This window comes from Mercurialis annua, linkage group LG1-X, assembly GCF_937616625.2.
Source record: "Mercurialis annua linkage group LG1-X, ddMerAnnu1.2, whole genome shotgun sequence".
Taxonomy (NCBI): Eukaryota; Viridiplantae; Streptophyta; class Magnoliopsida; order Malpighiales; family Euphorbiaceae; genus Mercurialis; species Mercurialis annua.
The window spans coordinates 53332603-53352787 of NC_065570.1; the positions used below are offsets into that span (position 1 = coordinate 53332603).

General features: G+C 32.7%; 3 protein-coding genes across 7 annotated transcripts; 2 read left to right on the top strand and 1 right to left on the bottom strand.

Annotated features, from left to right (window-relative positions):
- The first annotated feature begins 1322 nt into the window (after positions 1 to 1322).
- On the top strand, positions 1323 to 9023 carry LOC126670001 (casein kinase 1-like protein 3). Of its 5 annotated transcripts, none has more exons than XR_008789612.1 (17): positions 1323 to 1654; positions 1735 to 1775; positions 1873 to 1942; positions 2037 to 2185; positions 2301 to 2396; positions 2509 to 2579; positions 3117 to 3178; positions 3258 to 3321; positions 3477 to 3561; positions 4018 to 4144; positions 4430 to 4500; positions 4772 to 4838; positions 5025 to 5158; positions 6495 to 6662; positions 6798 to 6890; positions 7341 to 7449; positions 8788 to 9023. XR_008789612.1 is itself a non-coding variant. In XM_050363682.2 (15 exons), exons 1-14 carry the CDS (start codon positions 1579 to 1581, stop codon positions 6657 to 6659), a joined length of 1278 nt encoding a protein of 425 aa, XP_050219639.1. In that variant the 5' UTR covers positions 1323 to 1578; the 3' UTR covers positions 6660 to 6662; positions 6798 to 7132. The 5 variants fall into 5 exon arrangements, 1 of the variants encoding a protein (XP_050219639.1); XR_008789613.1 differs by lacking the exon at positions 8788 to 9023 and adding an exon at positions 7758 to 7886; XR_008789614.1 differs by lacking the exon at positions 8788 to 9023 and adding an exon at positions 7627 to 7728.
- On the top strand, positions 7364 to 16280 carry LOC126669910 (VAN3-binding protein). Its single transcript, XM_050363584.2, has 10 exons — positions 7364 to 7449; positions 13368 to 13435; positions 13550 to 13785; positions 13876 to 13947; positions 14188 to 14256; positions 14335 to 14707; positions 14978 to 15139; positions 15228 to 15277; positions 15640 to 15697; positions 15785 to 16280. The coding sequence occupies exons 1-10, from the start codon at positions 7418 to 7420 to the stop codon at positions 16015 to 16017; spliced, it is 1353 nt and encodes a 450-aa protein (XP_050219541.1). The 5' UTR covers positions 7364 to 7417; the 3' UTR covers positions 16018 to 16280.
- LOC126670089 (lactoylglutathione lyase GLX1-like) lies at positions 16037 to 18757 on the bottom strand. The gene is made up of 9 exons (XM_050363779.1): positions 18500 to 18757; positions 18228 to 18423; positions 18021 to 18145; positions 17830 to 17894; positions 17507 to 17719; positions 17330 to 17377; positions 17144 to 17251; positions 16850 to 16990; positions 16037 to 16344 (listed from the first exon to the last, which is right to left on the bottom strand). The coding sequence occupies exons 1-9, from the start codon at positions 18648 to 18650 to the stop codon at positions 16303 to 16305; spliced, it is 1089 nt and encodes a 362-aa protein (XP_050219736.1). The 5' UTR covers positions 18651 to 18757; the 3' UTR covers positions 16037 to 16302.
- Between the last annotated feature and the right edge of the window lie 1428 nt (positions 18758 to 20185).

A 20185-nucleotide genomic window follows, 5' to 3' on the forward strand; every position in this document is an offset into this window, starting at 1 on the left:
GTTATCATTAATTCTTTTGTAATTACTTTTTTCATACAAAAATCATATTATCATACTATTATCTTTACATTATCATCTTATTATCATAATTTTTCTGTAATCTTTTTACATATAGGTATCATATTATCATACTATTATCATAATTTTATTATTTTATTATCATCTGCTTATCATACTGGTGTCATGAATCTTTTGTAATTTTATTTTCACGTACGTTATCATCCAGTTATCATAACCTTATCATAATTCATTATCATCTAATTATCATACTCTAGTGTTATGATAACGACATGATAATCAGACACTATTTTATCATACATTATCATAGATATTATCATATATGTACCATAAATATTATCATCTCGTTATCATATGATAAAACATTATCATATGACACTATTTCTGTAATTTTTTTCCATGTAAGGATCATATTATCATACTGTTATAAGCTTATCATTATATTATCATAAAAACATTATCATACTATTATCATTATCGTACATTTGGATTATCATAACCTTATCATAATCATATATTGTTATGATAACGATATGTTAATACATATGATAATCAGACACTGTTTTTTTTAGTAAAAGATCAATTTTCTCAGCAGTGTTATGATACTTACATGATAATGCAGTGATGATACTTATATGATAATCATAAGCTGTTTTTTTTTTGCAGAAAATCATTTTTTGTGCAGAAAATCGTTTTTAATACAGATTTTTAGATTTAGAATTGGAAAAATTCAAGAGTAATTTATTTAGATCTGAAAGTTGAAAGAAATCGTATTAATCACCACGAGTTGAGAAAACTCGCTAAAATCAAATATGAAAAACGGCGGAGCGACGGCGGGATGATGGCGGAACGACGACGGAGCGATGAATTAACGATGAAGAAGAAGAGAATAAAAATGAACAAGAAATAAAGAAAAAAAAGAAGAAGAAGAAAATGAAGAAAAAGAATGGCGGAAAAAAGAACAGAGAAGAAGAAGAAAGCCATGGAGAAGAAAGAGAAAAAGAGAGAGAAAAATAGGAAAAAAGTGACAGTTGTCACTTATGAATCACCAATAATATAGTTAGAGTAAAATAATAATAAAGAGTAAGTATAATTATAATATAAATAGGTGTTAGAGTAAAAAAATAAATATATTAAAATGGTGAGGTATTTTCTCTATCTTTTATTTGTTGAAGTAGGAAATCATATTATTTTCAAAAAGAGAGTATTTTTCCTAATTTTTTCATTATTTAATGATTAATATTATTTAATGATTAATATTATGGAATTTGGAGCTCAGTTATGGATGATTGGACCGGAAAAAATTACTGCCCCACTTAAATTAATCCTCTTCATTGATCCCATGATAATTGCTGTCTTTCCATAAATTTCACGATTTTGAAAACCGTTGCCCCTTATTTTAACAAATTTCTAATTTCCTCCCCCAAAGTTTACCCTAATCCCAAATACTACGTACTAAAATAAACGATTTCGATTCGACTGAATTTTTCTCTCTTTAGATTCTAGCATCCATTGAAGTCCCCAATATTTCTTTGCGAACCCTAATTATTGTTTGATCACATGGAGAGGCTAATAGGAAACAAGTACAAGCTGGGTCGCAAAATTGGAAGCGGATCGTTCGGTGAAATTTTTCTAGGTATTTTTGCTTTTCAAAATTCATGTTTTTTTTTATGTTATTTTCAGCTTCATTTCTGCTGATTTTTAATTTGATTTCAGCTAGCCATATTAATAGTGGTGAAATTGTTGCTGTTAAAATTGTAAGTATTTATTAATTTTCACATTTATTTAAAATATTTAATATTTAATGTTTTTGATTTTGATTTATTTAAGGATTTAATTTGTGTTATTTTATAGGAGAATAGCAAAACAAAGCATCCACAATTGATGTATGAAGCTAAATTATATAGTATTCTACAAGGAGCAAGTGAGTTTTGATTATAAACTTTAAATTATTTTTTGCATTTATTAGTTTTATTTGATTTGCTTAATGTACTTACTTTTTTTATGTTTTGTTTCAGGTGGTGTTGCAAGCATAAGATGGTGTGGTGTAGATAGGGATGATAATGTGTTAGTTCTTGATTTGCTAGGTCCGAGTCTCGAAGATTTGTTTGTTTATTGTGGAAGGAAATTATCACTTAAAACAGTCCTGATGTTGGCTGATCAGATGGTATTTGTCTAAGCTAGTTTAATAGTATTTGCTTTCGATACTTTATTGTTATGTCATCTGGTTTGATGGTGTTGATTTTATTCCAATCAACTCCAATTAATGTTACTAAATGCAGATTTCAAGAATAGAATATACGCACTCTAAAGGATTTTTACATAGAGACATTAAACCAGATAACTTTCTCATGGGTCTTGGAAAGAAAGCCAATCAGGTAGAAACTAGAAACTCCTGTAATTTACTTTGTCTCCAATATTACTTACATACGCAGGTAGGGATTTCATACTCTATCTTTGAATTTCTCTTTATTTTATCATCTCTATCAGGTGTACATCATTGATTTTGGACTAGCAAAACGATACAGGGATTCAACAACAAATCGCCACATTTCTTACAAGTAATTATTTGCAAGCACTTCCTTTTTAACTTCCAGATGAGATTTAGGCTTTGGCTTTTTATTACAATGATGGTCATGGTATTGAAGTCGTCTGGTTTTTCATTATAGAAATGACCTTAAATTTAGTATTGCAATTTCCTTGTGAAGATAGAGGATGTGATTCATTTCTTATGTTTTGACCAGCGTACAAGAATATAGCATTGGCTTTTGATATGTGAGGTGGTATAGCTCTATAACAGAGAGCTGCTGGTCATGTCTGGTCCTCATTTATAGCATGAACATTTTCTCTACCTTATGTTTATTAGATTTTCCCTAGCACCTGGACACATGGATTGAGAAGTCACTAACTTTACTTTCTAAGACATTGTCAGTGAAAGAAAACAGTTATGCTAAAAGCTGTTAAGAAGCAACCTATTCTTATAAACATATATGCTGTTCCATTCTTATCTATGTTCTTTTTTCTGAGTACGTCGCTGTATTCTTTTACCTTCATGTGTACCTTGATTGGCTAAAAATTACTTTGATAAAATCTTACAGAGAGAACAAAAGCTTGACGGGGACTGCACGCTATGCAAGTTGTAATACTCACCTTGGAATTGGTAAGTAGAAATGTTTGTTCATGTATTTGCTGACTGACAGAACTCAGTAACTGTACTCGCTGTTTGATTATCTTTTCAGAGCAAAGCCGTCGGGATGATTTAGAGTCTCTGGGCTATGTTCTTTTGTACTTTTTGAGAGGAAGGTATGTTCTTTTGGCATGAATGCTTTTTCTGTAGCTGGTTACTTGATGGATTTTTCGGCTAGGATTCTGATAGTTTTTTTCAGAATGAATGAAATATCTGATTAGATGGTATGATGAGGTGGTCATGACTATTTAATATTTGTTTATTTATTTAGCCTTCCATGGCAAGGGCTGAAAGCAGCAACGAAGAAGCAGAAATATGATAAAATATGTGAAAAGAAGGTGTCAACTCCAATAGAGGTGCGTGCCAAATGTAATTGACTTGGACCTGTATTTCCTTTTTCTTTCTTCATAATTAAATTGTTCTCTTATTTAGTTTTCAGAATTTCACCATGCAACTTAAATTATCGCATTCTTGCATTCATTGTAAAAATACAGTGGCAATCTGACTGAAATACAGTGGTGGGACTCCTAAAGACTGTCCACAAGTGTGGCGATCATGCTTATCTGCTTAAATGATTAACCTATTTCTGTGTATAATTTGTTAAATAACCTGGTGAAGTTGTTGAAGCTGATTGTAGGAAGCTTTTCTTAGAATAAAAGACTGACATCAAAACAGGGGTTGGACTTTTGGGAGAAAAAATCAAATGCTTTGGCTATAATTCACAAACTTCTTTATGTGCTCTTTTAGCTTCTTATTTCAGTTTATATTTGTTCCTTCTACATCTAAAGATTGTTGATATTTGTGTTTGAAAGGTCTTATGCAAATCACATCCTGTGGAGTTTGCGTCCTACTTCCATTATTGCCACTCCTTAACATTTGATCAGCGACCTGATTATGGTTTCTTGAAGCGCCTATTCCGCGACTTGTTTTCTCGGGAAGGTAGTCAAATAGTTAAATTTTTGAGAATTTCTTAGTTCTATTTTCGGAAAACAAATGAAAAATGGAAAGTTTCCTTCCTTTGGATGTAGAGGATTACAATGCCCTGTTTAATATGCAATCTGGTGGTATTATGTTGTTTATTCCCCTTTTTCTGGGACTTAATTCATGTCAAATGTAAGCCTGGGAAGTTGATAATTGAACAGTTAATTGCTTTCATATCCATACTTTTTATGGAAAAATTGATTCTCAATTAATTTCTTATATTATTTGGTCCATACCTGGCAGGATATGAATTTGATTATGTTTTTGACTGGACAATTCTGAAGTACCAGCAGAAGTCACAAGCTCAAGCATCGGTTAGTCCCCCCCACCTTCTATGTTTCTATTTTATGGAAGCCGATTCTTATGAATCACTCCAAGCCTTCTCTGAGAGCCTTTTGATTGTGCTCATTTGAGCTGTCAGTCTTCACTTTTTGTTGGACAGTTGTATCTGCTTACATATAGGTTACATATTTTAGTTGGTAGATGGATTAATTTATTTCAACTCACACTTTAATATTTTCTGCTTTGCTTCTAGAGTTGTCTGTATTCCATCTTGATTTATTTGTTTTACGTGAGATCTTGCAGACCTTGCTGCCAGGTTCTAAAGTAACAAGCAGTCGAGCTGTGGCTATGAAGCTGGATAAGCGTAAAGGTCAGGTCCTGGATTAAACACTGAAAAATGCATGTTAATGGTCATATATTAAGCATTTGGTCTGCATTATAGAAGACTCTAGGAACTTGGGAGCTTTTTGTTTTAATGGACTATAGAGGCCTAATTGTAAGCTTCTGTTTTTATATAAATTGCATCATGCTTAGGCTCTTTCTGTTTTATCTTCAGGGGTCAATGGTAATTCTTCTTCAGCTGAAGTTACAGAACGTAGAATATCTAGTGGTAATGCTGTTTCTCCTAATATTCATGTACAGCCACGATCGCCTCAGAAAATAGGCACTGATACTGCAATCGACAAACATGTGAGTCATTTTTAGGATGCACTATGACATCTTTTCTATTCCATTGTGAGAAATGCAAGTTCTTAGCATGGATTTAAATCGCGGTAACGGCCGCAGTAGCGGCCGCGGCCGTATATAATGGTAACGGATCAGTAACGGCCGTAACGTTGCGTAACGGTCTACCGAAGCGCAATTTTTTTAAAATATTTTGTAAAGTACATGAAATTAACATTAATTTAAAGAACTAAAATGAAATTTAATTTTACAACCATCTAATAAAAAAACTGTAAAAAAATGCATTTTTTTTCATTTGTTTTATCATAGTTGAATATAGCTTATTTTGAGCAGAGACTTTAAATAAAATAACAGCTCATGTCGTAAAATGCCCATTCATTTTTATGTAAAATTTAAAATTTTAGTTTCAGACATGCAATAATCTAAGTTGCATGGAAACGGATACGGAAACTGAAATGGAAACGGCGAAACGGATTTTTTCAAAATGTAGGAAACAAAAACGTGGGGGGAAACGTGTAAATAGTAAAAATGTAGGGGTATATTTATAAATATATAAAGTTATAAAAATATGTAATATTTTTATTTACAAAAATTTATTTTCTTATAAATAAACTATTATAACAATCAATAAGATAAATTATTTGAATTTATAACAAATATAACATATCTATAAATTCCATAATTATATAGTCTATAATTTGAATATATAACAAATATAACATATCAATAAATTCCATAATTAAAAAGTTTATGAGTAATTGATTAGTTCCTTTTATTTATAGTAATCTTTTTAAGGGTTTTTTTAACTATTTAAGAATTTTTTTCTATATAGGAAACAGGTTTCCTTTTAAAACAAGTTTCCAACTTTTACTATTTACGGAAACGGGCCCGAAACGTTTCCGAAGAGTTTCTGAGAGTTTCCGAAACGGGGAAACTTGCCCTACATAAGGTTTCCGTGCATCCTAGGCAATAATTTAAAGAGAGTTTTTTTTCCTAATTAAAAAGAAGGATAGAAAATTATGTAATGCTAATAGCTTAGTGTGGGATTTTAATATATAGGTAAATTTTGTTTTATTCACAAATGGAGGGGTCCATGAGCACTTGGAAGTTAACACTGCATTCTAACTTTGCAGTCTGCATGTCAGAATTTTTCCATTTGTTTGCACCGATACCTTAGGTAACGGGACAAAAACGGCCTTTACCTTTACCTAACGGTGGTAACGGCCGTTATTTATACAAAAAAAAATATAAGGATAAGATAACAGCCATAAAGGTAACGGCTTGCTGTTTGTTCTACTTATATTTGGATGAATAATACCTGTTTCAAATATTATGCTTGCAGATTGTTTCAAATACACCAACACCATCTACTTCGTTTGCTAGACCCAGCTCCTTTAAAAGATATGTTAAGAAAGTGGAAGCTTCAACTGACACTACAAATATTGGTCGTGGAATTGGGAGCAGAACTGGCGTCAGTAGCTTGCTGAGAATCTCTTCATTTAAGTAATCGGTATGATAGCCTTACTCCCGGTCATTTGTATTGATAATTTCTTTCTACGTCTTACTTGAAAATTTGTTCTGGAGCCAATATTGATAACCTATACTGGGTTTTCTTCTTAATTTTTATTCGTATTTTTCGGTGCAGATTTTTAGGGACAAAATTCAGATATTATGCTATTATGAAGCTTGGAAGGTCTGATCTCTTGATGCATGAACCTTGGAATGTATTATTCACTAGGTGACTACATCGTACAGACACATTCGATGGTGCTGGGCCTTAGCCTATTGCTGCTTTGCTCTTTTTACGCTCTGCATGGATGAAATATGATCAAGCCTCTTATATGTTTAGTTGTTTGATGAATGATATGTAAAGTATCTCATCCTCTCCTCCATTAATGGAGTATACAATTTCTCAGATGTTATAAGGGTTCTTGACTATGTATCTCATCTCATTTATTCATGATTAAGTTGCTTTCTGCTCTTCCTGTCTTGCCTTCTATGTTTGAACCCTCCGCTTTGGACTTTTAACTGGATCAGTTTGAACCTAAGTGCATTCTTCCTTCAGAATCCTAAAATAGTATGGTAACCTAGTGTTTCATGTACAAGCTATATTGTATGGTAATCTGGGCACCTATTTTCATTTATGAAAACTTTTTTCTTGACCATATGTATTTTTTTTTCCTGCCAGATTATCAGTGCTTATGCTTTGATATGAAATGGGTTTGGTTTGGGAGTTTAAAGAGTCGCTGGATGTGTTAAAGAGGAATGGCCACTCTGGAACTCTATTCTTTGCTGAGGTAAGCAAATGTCAAAATTTCCTTTATGTACCTCGATTTCAATGTTGAATTTGTTTATGAACTAGATAGTAAGTGTAGATACCATTACATTTTCGGTTTGTCTATTAGGTAGTCTAGTAGATATTGTAACAGTTGGGCTATCACATAACTGAAAACTGGTATTTTGTCTATTTTAAGAGGAAATTAGGTTTTGGAACTTGTCTGTTAAAGCTGTCATAAGAATTGCACGCATAACTTATGATCACTTATCTACAAATTCCAGAAGGATGATTTGCATTATACTGTTATCCCAATTTGGTATCTCTTAGGTTTGCTTTTCGGAGTTTGTGGCTAGAGAGCTCACTTATTTATATTTGATTTTGATTCTACTGTAAAAAGAGCCATGGATAAGGCTGAATGAGATTCAAAGCAGATTGGAAAATTACTTTTAGACGTTATTTGGATGTGTAGAGAATGAGAATGAAAATCAAAGAAAACTAGGAATGAAATTTACTTCCATAGAGAAATGAGACCTTCCTATTAATGGGAATCTCATTTCCATTATCATATACTCCCCCCCCCCCCCCTAAAAGAATTGTCCACTCTTTCCTTCTTTTCCCCCCAAATACTTGTCCATTTCTAGTAGATTGCAGCCTTTTCAATCTTTCTAAACTGTCCTTATTAAAAACAGTTAAAAAGTCCACCATTTATTGTCATTATCGTAAGGAAGTGAACTGGTATAATAGAAAAAAAATGAAGATAAATTTATAAAAAAAACAATTAATATTTTAAATGAGTGAAAATGACAAAGTAAACAATTATTTTGGGACGGAGGAGTAATATCTTTTGGATAGTTATTAGGATTAATTATTATCACCCCAATAAGTTTACGTCCGAATTATTGTTTTCTGCATGAGTTCTGAAAAATCGCTCTTTCTCCCCACATTTTAGTTTTTTTACTAACACCCTTCCTTATAAGGGGGTTTCAGTTATGAAACATTTTAATTAGGGGGTTAATAGTAATTTTTTAAAATTGCAGAAACAGTAGTTCTGACCTAGTTATTATCATCCTTAAGTTGAATTAAGATGGTTTTGCATATATTAAAAAACACTATATAATTGATTTTTGCCTCCGCCGAGTCCATGTCTCATTTATTTTAACATGTTGTTCACCGAATCCTTATCTGTACCCTTTCCTTGCGGTGCTTCTTAGTAGATAACTAAAACCTTCTCAAAGAGAGGGTTTTAGTTAAATGGAGGAAGAAAATAGTAATTTTCACTTAATTTTAGGGAGATAACAATTATCTTAATTTTTTTTATTATAATATTTCTGTTACATTCTATTCCTTCAAAATTTAGGCTGAAAATATGGACTGTACAGTCACTCAAGTTTATCTTTTGTCTTGCCGAGGGGGCTGATTGGAGTGTGTAATACGACTAGTCTGTTTAATATGAACATCTAGAATTTGAATGAAGAAAATATAAGGGTTTTTTTTAAAAGATACTTATCTTTGTAAAAATACGCTTTGATTTTTTTTATTCTTTTTGCAAACTTTTTATTTTATTTTATAAAGGTACGTTTTGGTAGATTAGTAGATTGACATATTGTGGTAGATTGTTAAAAACTGTATTTCAAAAATAAAATAAAATTGAAAAGCATATTTTTGCAAAAAGAAAAAAAGAAAAAAACAGGTAGAGCAAATGTTAACAATTTTTTTTATAAAAAAAAACCCCACAAGGCGTATCTCCTTGAAATTTAATGGCATAAGAGATTTTGGGTTTTTATATTTGTCTTGTTTTCGGCATATAATTTTGTAGACATTGGTTTTTTTTGTCATAAAAAGTTTTAACAGTTCATTTCATATTAAGAAAATGAGTTTAGGAATTTAATGTCAACAAAAATAAAAATGTAAATGAATGATTTTTTTATCTAAATTGCATTAAAATTGTAAAATTAATTTAGTGTTTATAAAATTAAAAGTGTAGTGATTTAATAAATGTGCAGAAATACAATGCCAAAAATAAATATAGTGACCAATATTCGACTTTTAAAAAATCAATGATTTTAAATTGAAAACAACTATACCTTTATATTTAAAGTTATTCATATATGAAATTTTGACCTTTGCGTTTATAATGATTTATACACATTGTTTAGAACATTACTTCACATACAATTTTTAAATCTTAAATTCTATAGCATATTGTTGTTTTTAGGCGCTGTTTTCTATATTAGCATGCATTTTTCAAAGGTTAAAACTTCATCAAATGAAGTATGAACTGTACAAGAAAGTATGACTCGTCAACGACTGAGCCATTTCATAAAGAAAATGATGATACTACAAAGCAGTCGTCCACAAAAGCTTTTTAGTCACGAAATGAGCCACCTAATTACAATCATATAAAAATTAAAATCTAATTTGTAACAATCGAAAAACTAAATAAAGGATGTCATCAAAAACTATTCAACATCTCTATCATCACTTGAGGAGCAATTTAGTGTATTTATAAAACTCTGGCAATGTCCTTCAAAAATTAAATACTTATAGTCTCGAACAACAATTTTTCCATCGATGTTCGAAGTGCTGGTGCTTTTATCACAATCGGCTCCGCTAGTCCGTCAAAACGTCGACCCACAACTAAGATAATATTTCATGTAAAACTATAAATTCAAAAACCGACAGCCCAAAATCAGGCGCGAAAATCTATAACACTGCCAAAAATAACCCGAAATTTATTTTGGTTTGATTAAAATGAATTAGTTTGGTTTTGAATTATAAAAAAGTATGGTTTCAGGGTTGGTTTTAGTTTGTTTTTTTTTTATTAACTGAACCAACCGAAAAACTGTTTAATAATATGATTTTTATTAATATATGTATAAATAAATATATGATTTACTTATTTAAATATATATATACACGCATTTATTATATATAATAAGTGTGTATATATACATACATGAAAATAATATGTATAAACTAATACACAAATATATGTATAAATTAATATATATTAATTTTATTATTATATTTAACCAATGAAACCAAAAACCGATGGTAAATTTTGGTTGAGCGAACTGGATTTTATACAAATATCCGGTGTGGTTTGGTTTTTATTTTTTCTTTTTAAAATATGGTTTGATTTTAAATCTCCTGTGGCCTTGAAGATACTGAAGCTCTTGAATTTGATATTAATTTTAATATTTTAAAGAGAGATGTGAAAATGCTTTTATAAATTAGAAGACTTACTAATGGTGGACATGATGAGACTGAAAGCAATGATGAACAAAGCTTTTGCAGTGAGATAGAAATACTCTTATTTTTCTTACTTTTTTTGGCTGCACTGCAATTCCCAAAAACAACTCTTTACAAGTCTCTTTTCGAATGCTTTAAACATACATTTTGAGTTTAAATATGAAAGTTTTCATTTGTTAATTACTAGTGATTAGTATAACAAAATATTTTATGGGATTAGATTATGAAAACGAAATCTCAAACTTGATTCTTTGTCCTACCGTCATTCCCCAATTTCAGTAATGTTCCAACTTTTCTTTTTATTCTCTTTTCTGCTTTCCAAATATTTAAAATACTGCCATTTTTTTTGTCTTTTCTTAGTCAAGAAAGGGATCACTTGAAATAAGTCAAGAATGATAAAAGCAGTTCTTGCAGTTGTAATTTTATAATGTTATGATGGGAATCTATCCATCAAATAATAAAATTAAGGAGTATTTGTAAAAATAAAAAATAAAAACCATTGATAACAATTTTAGCGATTTAAGCATGCACTTTAAATCTTTTTTTTCTTTGCCTAAAAAATATATTCCGTTCCAAATAATATTGCTTTTGGCGATTTTTAATGAATGAAGCTGTATTGGCTAAAGATGTTAAACTGTAAAAAACTTTTTTTTGGTCAAAAAACTGTAATATATCAAAAGATGAAAAGTTGGTCCTTCCTTTTTGTATTAAGTTTTAAGACATATTTAAACTTCTAAAAGGTAAAAGTTGATGTTTTCTTTTTCAGATAATCCTAAAAATTAACATTCAATTTAAACTATGGCAAACTTTAAGATTACATTTTTTGTAATGTATCTCTAGATTTTTTTTATTTCTCTCTTTTCGTCACTCCATGTTTAGATAAAAAATGTATGTTTTTGTTTAACTTTTAGGCCAAATGTTGTAAAAAGGCCAAACCTTTCACAAAAATTTCACAAAAGTCCTGACCTTTCAATTTTGTCGATTTTGGCCAAAAACTGATTATTTGGTTTCACAAAAGTCCCGACCTTTCAATTTTGTCGATTTTGGCCAAAAATGAATTATTTGGTTTCACAAAAGTCCTGACCTTTCAATATTTGATATGCCACATAGGCGCCACATAGGCGTCACATAGCCAAATTGAAATCAAATTGAGAGTTGGCCACAACTGAAACCAAATAATTTATTTTTGGCCAAAATCGACAAAATTGAAAGGTCAGGACTTTTGTGAAACTTTTGTGAAAGGTTTGGCCTTTTTACAACATTTGGCCTAACTTTTATCTATTTTTAAAAACATTGCAAGGAAATGTCTTAGTGAGAAGGAAGATAAAAAATTTAGACCGTAGACATTCCTGAAACTCGACAATTTCTCATAGTATCAATTGTCCATGAAAAAAAATAGAATTATGAAGCGTTGAGTATGAATATATAGGAAAATGGTTTATATTGATGTTATCGAGATGAACATAGAATCACATTTGAATACATCCAATCATAAGAGTCCGAATCTCCAACCTCTACAGGATGTGATCATGACGATGTGATATATATCACAATTCAAAACCCTTTAAAATGTGGAAAAAAAGGGTAGTAATAATGATCCTGCCGCTCAAGAAAAGAAAATGTATAGAACACAAGAGAGTGGAGATCAAAAGTAAACATTAAAATGGAAGTTGAAGACAAAGATGAAGTACCCTTTGGTAGAGGGTCCCTAATTTTCTATCAACTTTTTCTTTTTGCTGAGGGAAAATATATGTTTCTATCAAAAATTAAATATATATATATATACACTACAAAGAGCCAATTTCCTCCTCAATTTGACATAAAATATCAATTAAGGACAAACTCTTGGCTCTGGAAAAAAACACCCATGTTTTGGTTAATTTGACTCATTTTACCTCCTTAGCTGCAGTGGCACAAAATAATTGGAGCAATGGAAGCTGATGTGGCAATAAATTATTAGACCACTTGGAGCTGAAGGGCTAAAACGAGTCAAAATGCCTTTTTGGAGTGTTTTTTGTCCAACACGTCTATTTTAGGGGTGTTTTTGTTAAAAATGTATATTTTGAAAGTTTTTTTTTCTTCAAAACCATGAGTTTTACCTTATTTAATCTTTGTCCCAATTTCAAGGGGCAAAATGAATCTTCGTTATATATATATTCTATACTAAAATCTATATCATTCTAATCCATTTTATATGTGAATTTCGTCAAGTATATACATATGTCAGTCAAAAATCTAATTAATAAAAATATAATATAATTTAATCCCTTAATTTATTTTATTATAAATTTATTCACAATTAAAAGAATTTTTGAAAAGATTAATAAAATTAACACATTTTAAGACAACAGCGAGCATGACAACAATGAGTCAAAGACAACAGAAAAAGAGCAAAAACATAAACAAAATACATAAAATACGCATAAATCTTCAAAAATACATCTAAAAACCAGTATGTAATAATAATTTATTCATTAGTATCTGATAACATTTCTATAATTATCAAAAATATTAAACCAGGATTAGTCTTTTGTAAAAAGATGTACTATTTTATTTCTACCAATAGCATGAAAATGCATTTTACCTTTTTTCAAGAAAGAAACATGCATTTTTCACCATTTCCCCCTTAATAAATACCAAAATCGTATGTTCTTGCTTTCTTCATCCACTTTCTTTCTTTGTTAGCATGAGAAGTTGCACTAAAGACCAAAGTGCAGAAGACTCTGAACCAAGTGAAAATAGCAAGTCCAGAAGTAAGTTTCCTTTTTCATCATGCTTTTAAATAAAGCTAAAGCTAGTTAACCTTTTTTCTTTAGTGACAATGTTCAATATGATGTTATTTTTTCATGTGTGTGTGTGTGACTCAGTGAGTTGTAGCAGTTCAAAGAGCTTATCTAATAAGAAGCTCGAAAATATTGATGAAAATAGCGATGCAATTTGGGAAGCGGTGGCCTGTGATGCTCCTGAAACTCCTACTGAGTCAATGGTGTTTCTTGCTAGATCATGGAGTGTTTCTGCCATGGAGATTTCTAAAGCTCTTTCCAGTACTTGTGATCAATTACCTCCAGGGCTAGATGCTAATGCTGCAGCTCCTAAAGAATCTGTAACTTCCCTTGCCTCTACCTATTAAGGGTTATCAGACACCATTTGTCATCTTCCTTTTCATATGTTTATTGTAATCTGTATTTTCCAGTTGCTTCAGCAGTTTCCAAGTACTGGTAATGGCAGCCCCCCAATTTCTCCAAGAGATAGTGAAGAAATGAAGGTAGTTCTAGTAGAATTAAGCATTTAATCAAGAATAAGCTGTTTCTGATTAATGAACATGCTATATTATGCGGAGACTTATTGATTCTCATTATTTCGTTCCAGCTTCTAGAAATGCTTCAGAAACTTCGAAACTCTATATTTATAATCTATTCTTATAGAAAAATATCCTTTCGGTGTTTCTCATTCCAGTATTTCTGTTTCCATGCCACATAGTGAACATGATATTTAATCAATGCAGGAATTGTTTTTGCTACATCAGGCACTCAATCCAGACTTCCTATCCAGTCAGCAACTGCTCAAAACCGGGGTATCATATTATGGAACCCTGTAAAGAAAATTAACACAATTATTATCGTTATCTTACGTTTACCTTAATGCTGTGCAGCTGTACAAGAGCATATTGAAAGGTAGAACAATGGGAAGATGGATGAAGGATCAAAAGGAGCGGAAAAAGCAGGAGATCAGGACTCAAAATGCTCAACTCCATGCAGCAGTGTCCGTCGCAGGGGTTGCTGCAGCCATTGCTGCTCTAGCTGCCTCGAATGCCATGGCAGCAGAAATGGCAGCAAGCCAACAAAAACCACCCTCCAAGACTACAGTTGCAATGGCCTCTGCGGCAGCTCTAGTAGCATCTCACTGCATTGAGATTGCGGAAGATATGGGAGCCGATCATGATCAAATCTTAACAGTTGTCAACTCTGCGGTTAATGCAAGGAGCAGTGGAGATATCATGACACTAACAGCCGGAGCAGCTACAGGTACCGAAAAGCATCTTTAGTATCTTCTACAATCCGCGCATTCTATAACTTTAATGCTCAATCAACCCACCCAATTATATAGTCTATCAAATTCTGCTGATAGTCATCCTTTGTGGTAGACTAATCACCGTATCTCAAATAAAGTCAGCCCTGAACTAGAAATGTTAGTTCTCAAATGAGAAAACAGAAGTATAGTTGCAAATGAAGATAATTAAATATTAATAGATGATACTGGGAATTCTAAAAAAAAAGAGGCATTTACATGTGCAGCCTTGAGAGGAGCCAACACTTTAAGAGCAAGGCTGCAAAAGGGGCATGGAGCTACATTTGCTCTCATGGAGGAAAAGTTTGAAGAAAGCAACGAAACTAACATCTTGGCAGCATTGAACTTCGCGGCTAGAGGTGGAGAACTTCTCAAGCGTACAAGGAAAGGTACATTCTTTTCATATCGATAATATTACAGTCGAATCGACATAATAGATGAAACTCGCACTTATTATTATGCAAATATTGATGGCAGGAGCTCTCCATTGGAAGCAAGTTTCTTTTAGCATCAACTCTAATTGGCAGGTAAAGCTAGAACAGTCCTATGTAGCATAAAAATGATAAAACGAAAAAAAACAGAGAAACAAGAAATGCCAAAGTGGGGAACGGCGAAACAACATTTTCACAAGAAAAGGTTATGAACATAGAGTTTTGGAGTTTCAAAAGCATTTTCCAGAAACAGAAATGAAATGCCAAAACGTAACCATACAACATAAACACTTAAACTGTTCAACTACGTTATTACCAGATCGAAACTAACTCAAAACGAAAAATACATTCAGGCTGTTTATCTACATACTGAGAATACATTTATGCAGTACTTGTTTTCTTATCTCATTTTATTCTCTCAGAAAAAGTAGCACTTGCTAAACTATTAATAAAAACAGGTGGTAGCTAAATTGAAAAGCAAGCACATGGCAGGAACATTCACGAAAAAGAAGAAGTGTAAGCAAAGTCTCAAACCCAGAACTCATACTTACCTTTCACTCAGCATAGTCTTCTGAGTCAAGCCATGCTGTGATGTGATCACAGGTGTAGTCTCTGGCGTATACAGTGACATCTCAGCATGGCCTGGAAGAGAGAACGACGACTGCGACGAGCAAAGAGCTTACTTTGCGATAAAAACAGCTGAAAGAGTAATAGAATTTGAATGCCGAAGTAAAGGTGACAAACGGATGTGGACTGAGGGGATTCAGCATATGTTGAATTGCAGAACCAATTTAAAATATGAGACGGCTACCAATTGTTACAAAAATGGTTTTTGATCTCTTCTCTGCAAAGGGATTAACATAAATTGTATATTGCAATTATCAATTGTGTTTGGAATGTATTAAGCAAAATGTAAATGCACTGTGGCAATCTGTAGTCATATACAGATCCACAAGTGGAAGGAATCTATTGGCTTGGGGATTGGGGATATTAGAGCAGGTGCTCTTTCTTGTGAGGTAAATGGATAAATAAAAATATGACAGCCATCGGAGAGAAAAGGATTGTCTTAAATCTTTCCGGTTCCTGTTGATTCGATGAAGCAGCTGCCATCGATACTTTGATCACTCCAATTCCTTAAGAAAATCGACATTATCAACAAACACCTGCAAAGAGTGAAAAGAAAGCAAATTTAAGTGGTTAACAACCACCCTAAGGAATAAAATGAACATTATGGAGCTGACTTTTTTACATTAAAGTTTACGAAGAACAACTGGTATTGAATCAGTGCAACTTTGTTCTATCGTTCAAAGTTATAATTTAGCACCATCAGCTGATATAGAAATCATCATTTTCCCGAAATTGCTATAGTTATAGAACATATTCCAAAGGGACCAAACACAATATTGCATTGACCCTTATGGTCAATGATATTGATTCCATACAAAGCTCAAGCTCATAAGACGAAAACCTATTCTAGTATTACATGACAGGATAAATCATGATGGCCATTCCACTAGATGCATTTTCATCATAAACATACTTATCTACCTACCGGCCTTCATTTGTCAAAAAGAAATGAATGCAGCAAAAGTTATAACCCAACAGAAGAAGAAAAAACAAGCCACTGAAAAAGTTCAAGGTAAACCCCCCAGAAAGTGGAAGCCTTACTGATTTCCATCCGTCAGGATCCAAGCATGCAGTGATCTTGGTATTGATCCCTGGCAGAGGGCCAGGTTCAAGAATAATTTCTCCTCCGCATAGTTTAATTGCTTCTGCACTCTTGTAGACGTCGTTTGTGCCTATTGCAATCTGGTAAAATACTAAAAATCAGTACATAACACAGGAAATAGTGTGATGATGAACAATAATCTGGCCAATAAAATATAGGGAAGAATAACATAGAATAGATGCCATAAAAACTAAACTATGAACTACTCTGCAAGAAAAGTTAATAAAATTCACCTGTGCATAACCATCTCCTTTGTCATATTCTGTTATTCCATAGTTATATGTCAATTCCAGCACAGCGTTTTTATCTTCAGGACCATACCCCATTATGGCTACTGTATACTGAAAAAGGTTCAAATAAACAAAAGATAAGAAAATCTTGAAAAAGAATCATGGGATTTTGGGTGTAAGTTCGAACACCTTTGACTCTGGATTATCCCTTCTGCGGAGAAGCTGCATACCGAAGGCCTTCAAATTCGAAAAAAAAAAAAACAGTATCAGTACTACTCCATGTAGTTTATGTTGATGACATCTTTGGGAACATACTTATATACTCTGATAATGTAGCAGCTTCTGACTAAATGAATTCAGGCTTACCTTCTGATAGAAATTTATGGCGCGATCGAGATTGCCCACCCTAAGCATCACTTGGCACAGGGGTTCGTGTGTAGGTCCCCTCTCCAACAGCTCAAAGGTATAGCCATCTGGATCTTCAAGAAAAGCAGTTACTGTACTTCCACCTTTAGTAGGACCAGGTTCTTTACTAACTTTGGCACCCTTTGCCTTTGCAAGATTTACCGTCTTGACAACCTGAATCGAAAGAACCAAGTTCAAATACGTACAGCATTTATTCATAAGTTTAATGTATGAGGCCTAATGCAAAGATTATGAAGAGTTGTTAAATGCTTTGAGAAACTTACATCCTCAACTGCAATTCCAAAATGGCCGAAACCATTTCCGATGTTATACTTGTCAACTCCATAATCTGTTTATAATATAAAGTTAAAACCCACAAGAGAAAATGCGAAGAATCAAGATCATATCATGTGAAATACAGCCACGGAATGGAAAGCGTGAAGATTAGCACATAAATAAAAAAGAAACAACTTACTGTAAGTAAGTTCTACGGTGAAATTAGAAACTTCGGGTCCATATCCAAGAAAAGCATTTGAATATCTGTCTTCTGGAATGTCACGCTTTCTTAACAGCTTCATCCCCAAACATTCAGTGTAAAATCTGAGCATTTCCAAAAGGGTAATTAATTAGCATTAATAGTACTGAATTTGAAGTATATGAAGTATGGCGTAAACGTGTGTACTTTATTGTCTTGTCCAGGTTGCCAACACGATAAACAGCATGAAGCATTCTTCTTTGATCATTTTGAACCCACTCCAATACGTTTTGGTCAGCAAAATGAGTGGTCACAGGTACCATTTTGGGAAATGTGGTAGCATCGGCATCCACTCTTAATAAGTGAGATGCTTTGAAAGCGAACAAATGGGAGTGGGGGATAGCTGCATGATGAATTGAAGTTCATTATTATAACACAAGAAAGAAGCAAAGTTGAAGAGAAAGGCAGGAATGCATTACCAGCTGCTGCACCAAGTTGAAAGAGAGCAAGTCTTCTGGTGGTATCACTATCAGAAGAGAGCTTTATATGAAAACAAGAAGCTCTGCAACTGCTTTGTTTCAAGACAGTGATAATTGAAGAAGGTGACGGTGGATGCAGTGTTCTTAGCATTTCTCTTTCGGGAGTTTGATTCACAATAACATTATCTGCTTTCTCTTTAAGATGGATTCATACAGACGCCCACGTACACCGCTCCATACGTAACCCCATTTTACCCACATTAAACCACATTTTTTAACATTATCCTCTTATTTTGTAGACGTTTAATTCAAAACGACACTGTTTGCCGCTGGTCCAAACGACGTCGTCTTGCCCTAACATGAGAAACTTAAATAGTCAACCTCTTGACCCGACCCCTAAAACTCACCACCTCTCTCATTTCTCCATAATCTACAACTTTTGTATCGGAAGTCTTTTTATTGAATTTTACCTTATTTGGTTTTTCTCTAAAAAAAAAATTTTAATGACAAAGAAAGGCCAAGGCCAAAGAAACTATAATCTACACATTTTAGAAAGCGAAACACCAACAATACCTTCTAAAGTAAAATCAAAGAAACCAGTAAGCATTCTCTCATGAACAATCAACCTAGGATCCTCAGAGAAATCAAGATTAGCCATCCAGTCAGCACATCAATTGTCTTCTCTGTACGTATGTCTGATGCGGAGATTTCAGCTTCTTCCACAAAGGTTTCTGATAGCATTGAACAGACTGGAATTAGCATTAATATTGCTCTCGTTTTTCAGAAGAGCCTCCATCACTATCTTACTATCCATTTCCAAAATAACGTTCCTAAAGCCTCGATTCCAAGCAACGCATCTCAATTACTCTTAGTTAACATTTTCATTTTTGTGTCTATATTTTGAAGACTTTCGTTACACAAAATTTCAAGAGATAAAAAAATCTATATGTGAAATAGATAAAAGTATCGTGAGATTTTAAAAGCTTTGAGTCATAGTTAAGAGTGTAAATAAACCGAGTCGAGCCGAGATTTTAAGCGTTCGTGTTCAGTTTGTTTAGCGAATAAGGTGTTCAAGTTCATTTGATCTTTGAATATAGTGTTTGGTTTGTTTAGATTTTATAGTATTCATGTTCAGCTCATGTCCAACTCGTGTTTGGTTTGTTTAGATTTTATAGTATTCATGTTCAGCTCATGTCCAACTCGTGTTCGTTTGTTTAACTGCTAAACGGATAAACTCGCGAAAGAGCTCAATACGTACCAAACGAGCTCGTTTGCGAGCCCGTTCGTTTAACAACTAAAACATATCAAATTTACAAGTACAAAAATACGTTACTTTATTATATCAAAACTACGTAATTTTGTTAAATTTATGTAATTTTAGAATTATTAAGATATTTATATAATTAATTTAAACATGAATCAATTTGCGAACACATAATCGAGTTTCTAAACGAGCTTGTTCACGAACCACTAGTCAAGATGTTCGTGAACGTAAACGATCCGGACACCATTATATTCATGTTCGTCTCTTTTAAATTAACGAATAAAAAATCAAGTTTGCACTCGGTTCATTTAGAACACGAACGAATACGAACCGAGCTCTTAACTAGCCAAACACCACTATGTTCATGTCCGACTCGTTTAAATTAATGAATATAAAATTAAGTTTGAACTCGATTCATTTAG

What these genes read in the sequence shown, in the direction of transcription:
- LOC126670001 (XM_050363682.2), top strand. Translation starts at nt 1,579, where the DNA reads ATGGAGAGGCTAATAGGAAACAAGTACAAGCTGGGTCGCAAAATTGGA. An exon ending in AAATTGTTGCTGTTAAAATT is followed by an intron (nt 1,776 to 1,872) that starts GTAAGTATTTAT and finishes GTTATTTTATAG; the next exon opens with GAGAATAGCAAAACAAAGCA. An exon ending in TAATACTCACCTTGGAATTG is followed by an intron (nt 3,179 to 3,257) that starts GTAAGTAGAAAT and finishes TTATCTTTTCAG; the next exon opens with AGCAAAGCCGTCGGGATGAT.
- LOC126669910 (XM_050363584.2), top strand. Translation starts at nt 7,418, where the DNA reads ATGGCCACTCTGGAACTCTATTCTTTGCTGAG. An exon ending in GAGATAGTGAAGAAATGAAG is followed by an intron (nt 13,948 to 14,187) that starts GTAGTTCTAGTA and finishes TAATCAATGCAG; the next exon opens with GAATTGTTTTTGCTACATCA. An exon ending in TCTCAAGCGTACAAGGAAAG is followed by an intron (nt 15,140 to 15,227) that starts GTACATTCTTTT and finishes TATTGATGGCAG; the next exon opens with GAGCTCTCCATTGGAAGCAA.
- LOC126670089 (XM_050363779.1), bottom strand. Translation starts at nt 18,650, where the DNA reads ATGCTAAGAACACTGCATCCACCGTCACCTTCTTCAATTATCACTGTC. An exon ending in TTGGAATTGCAGTTGAGGAT is followed by an intron (nt 17,720 to 17,829) that starts GTAAGTTTCTCA and finishes CTTTCGATTCAG; the next exon opens with GTTGTCAAGACGGTAAATCT. An exon ending in AAGGAGATGGTTATGCACAG is followed by an intron (nt 16,991 to 17,143) that starts GTGAATTTTATT and finishes GTATTTTACCAG; the next exon opens with ATTGCAATAGGCACAAACGA.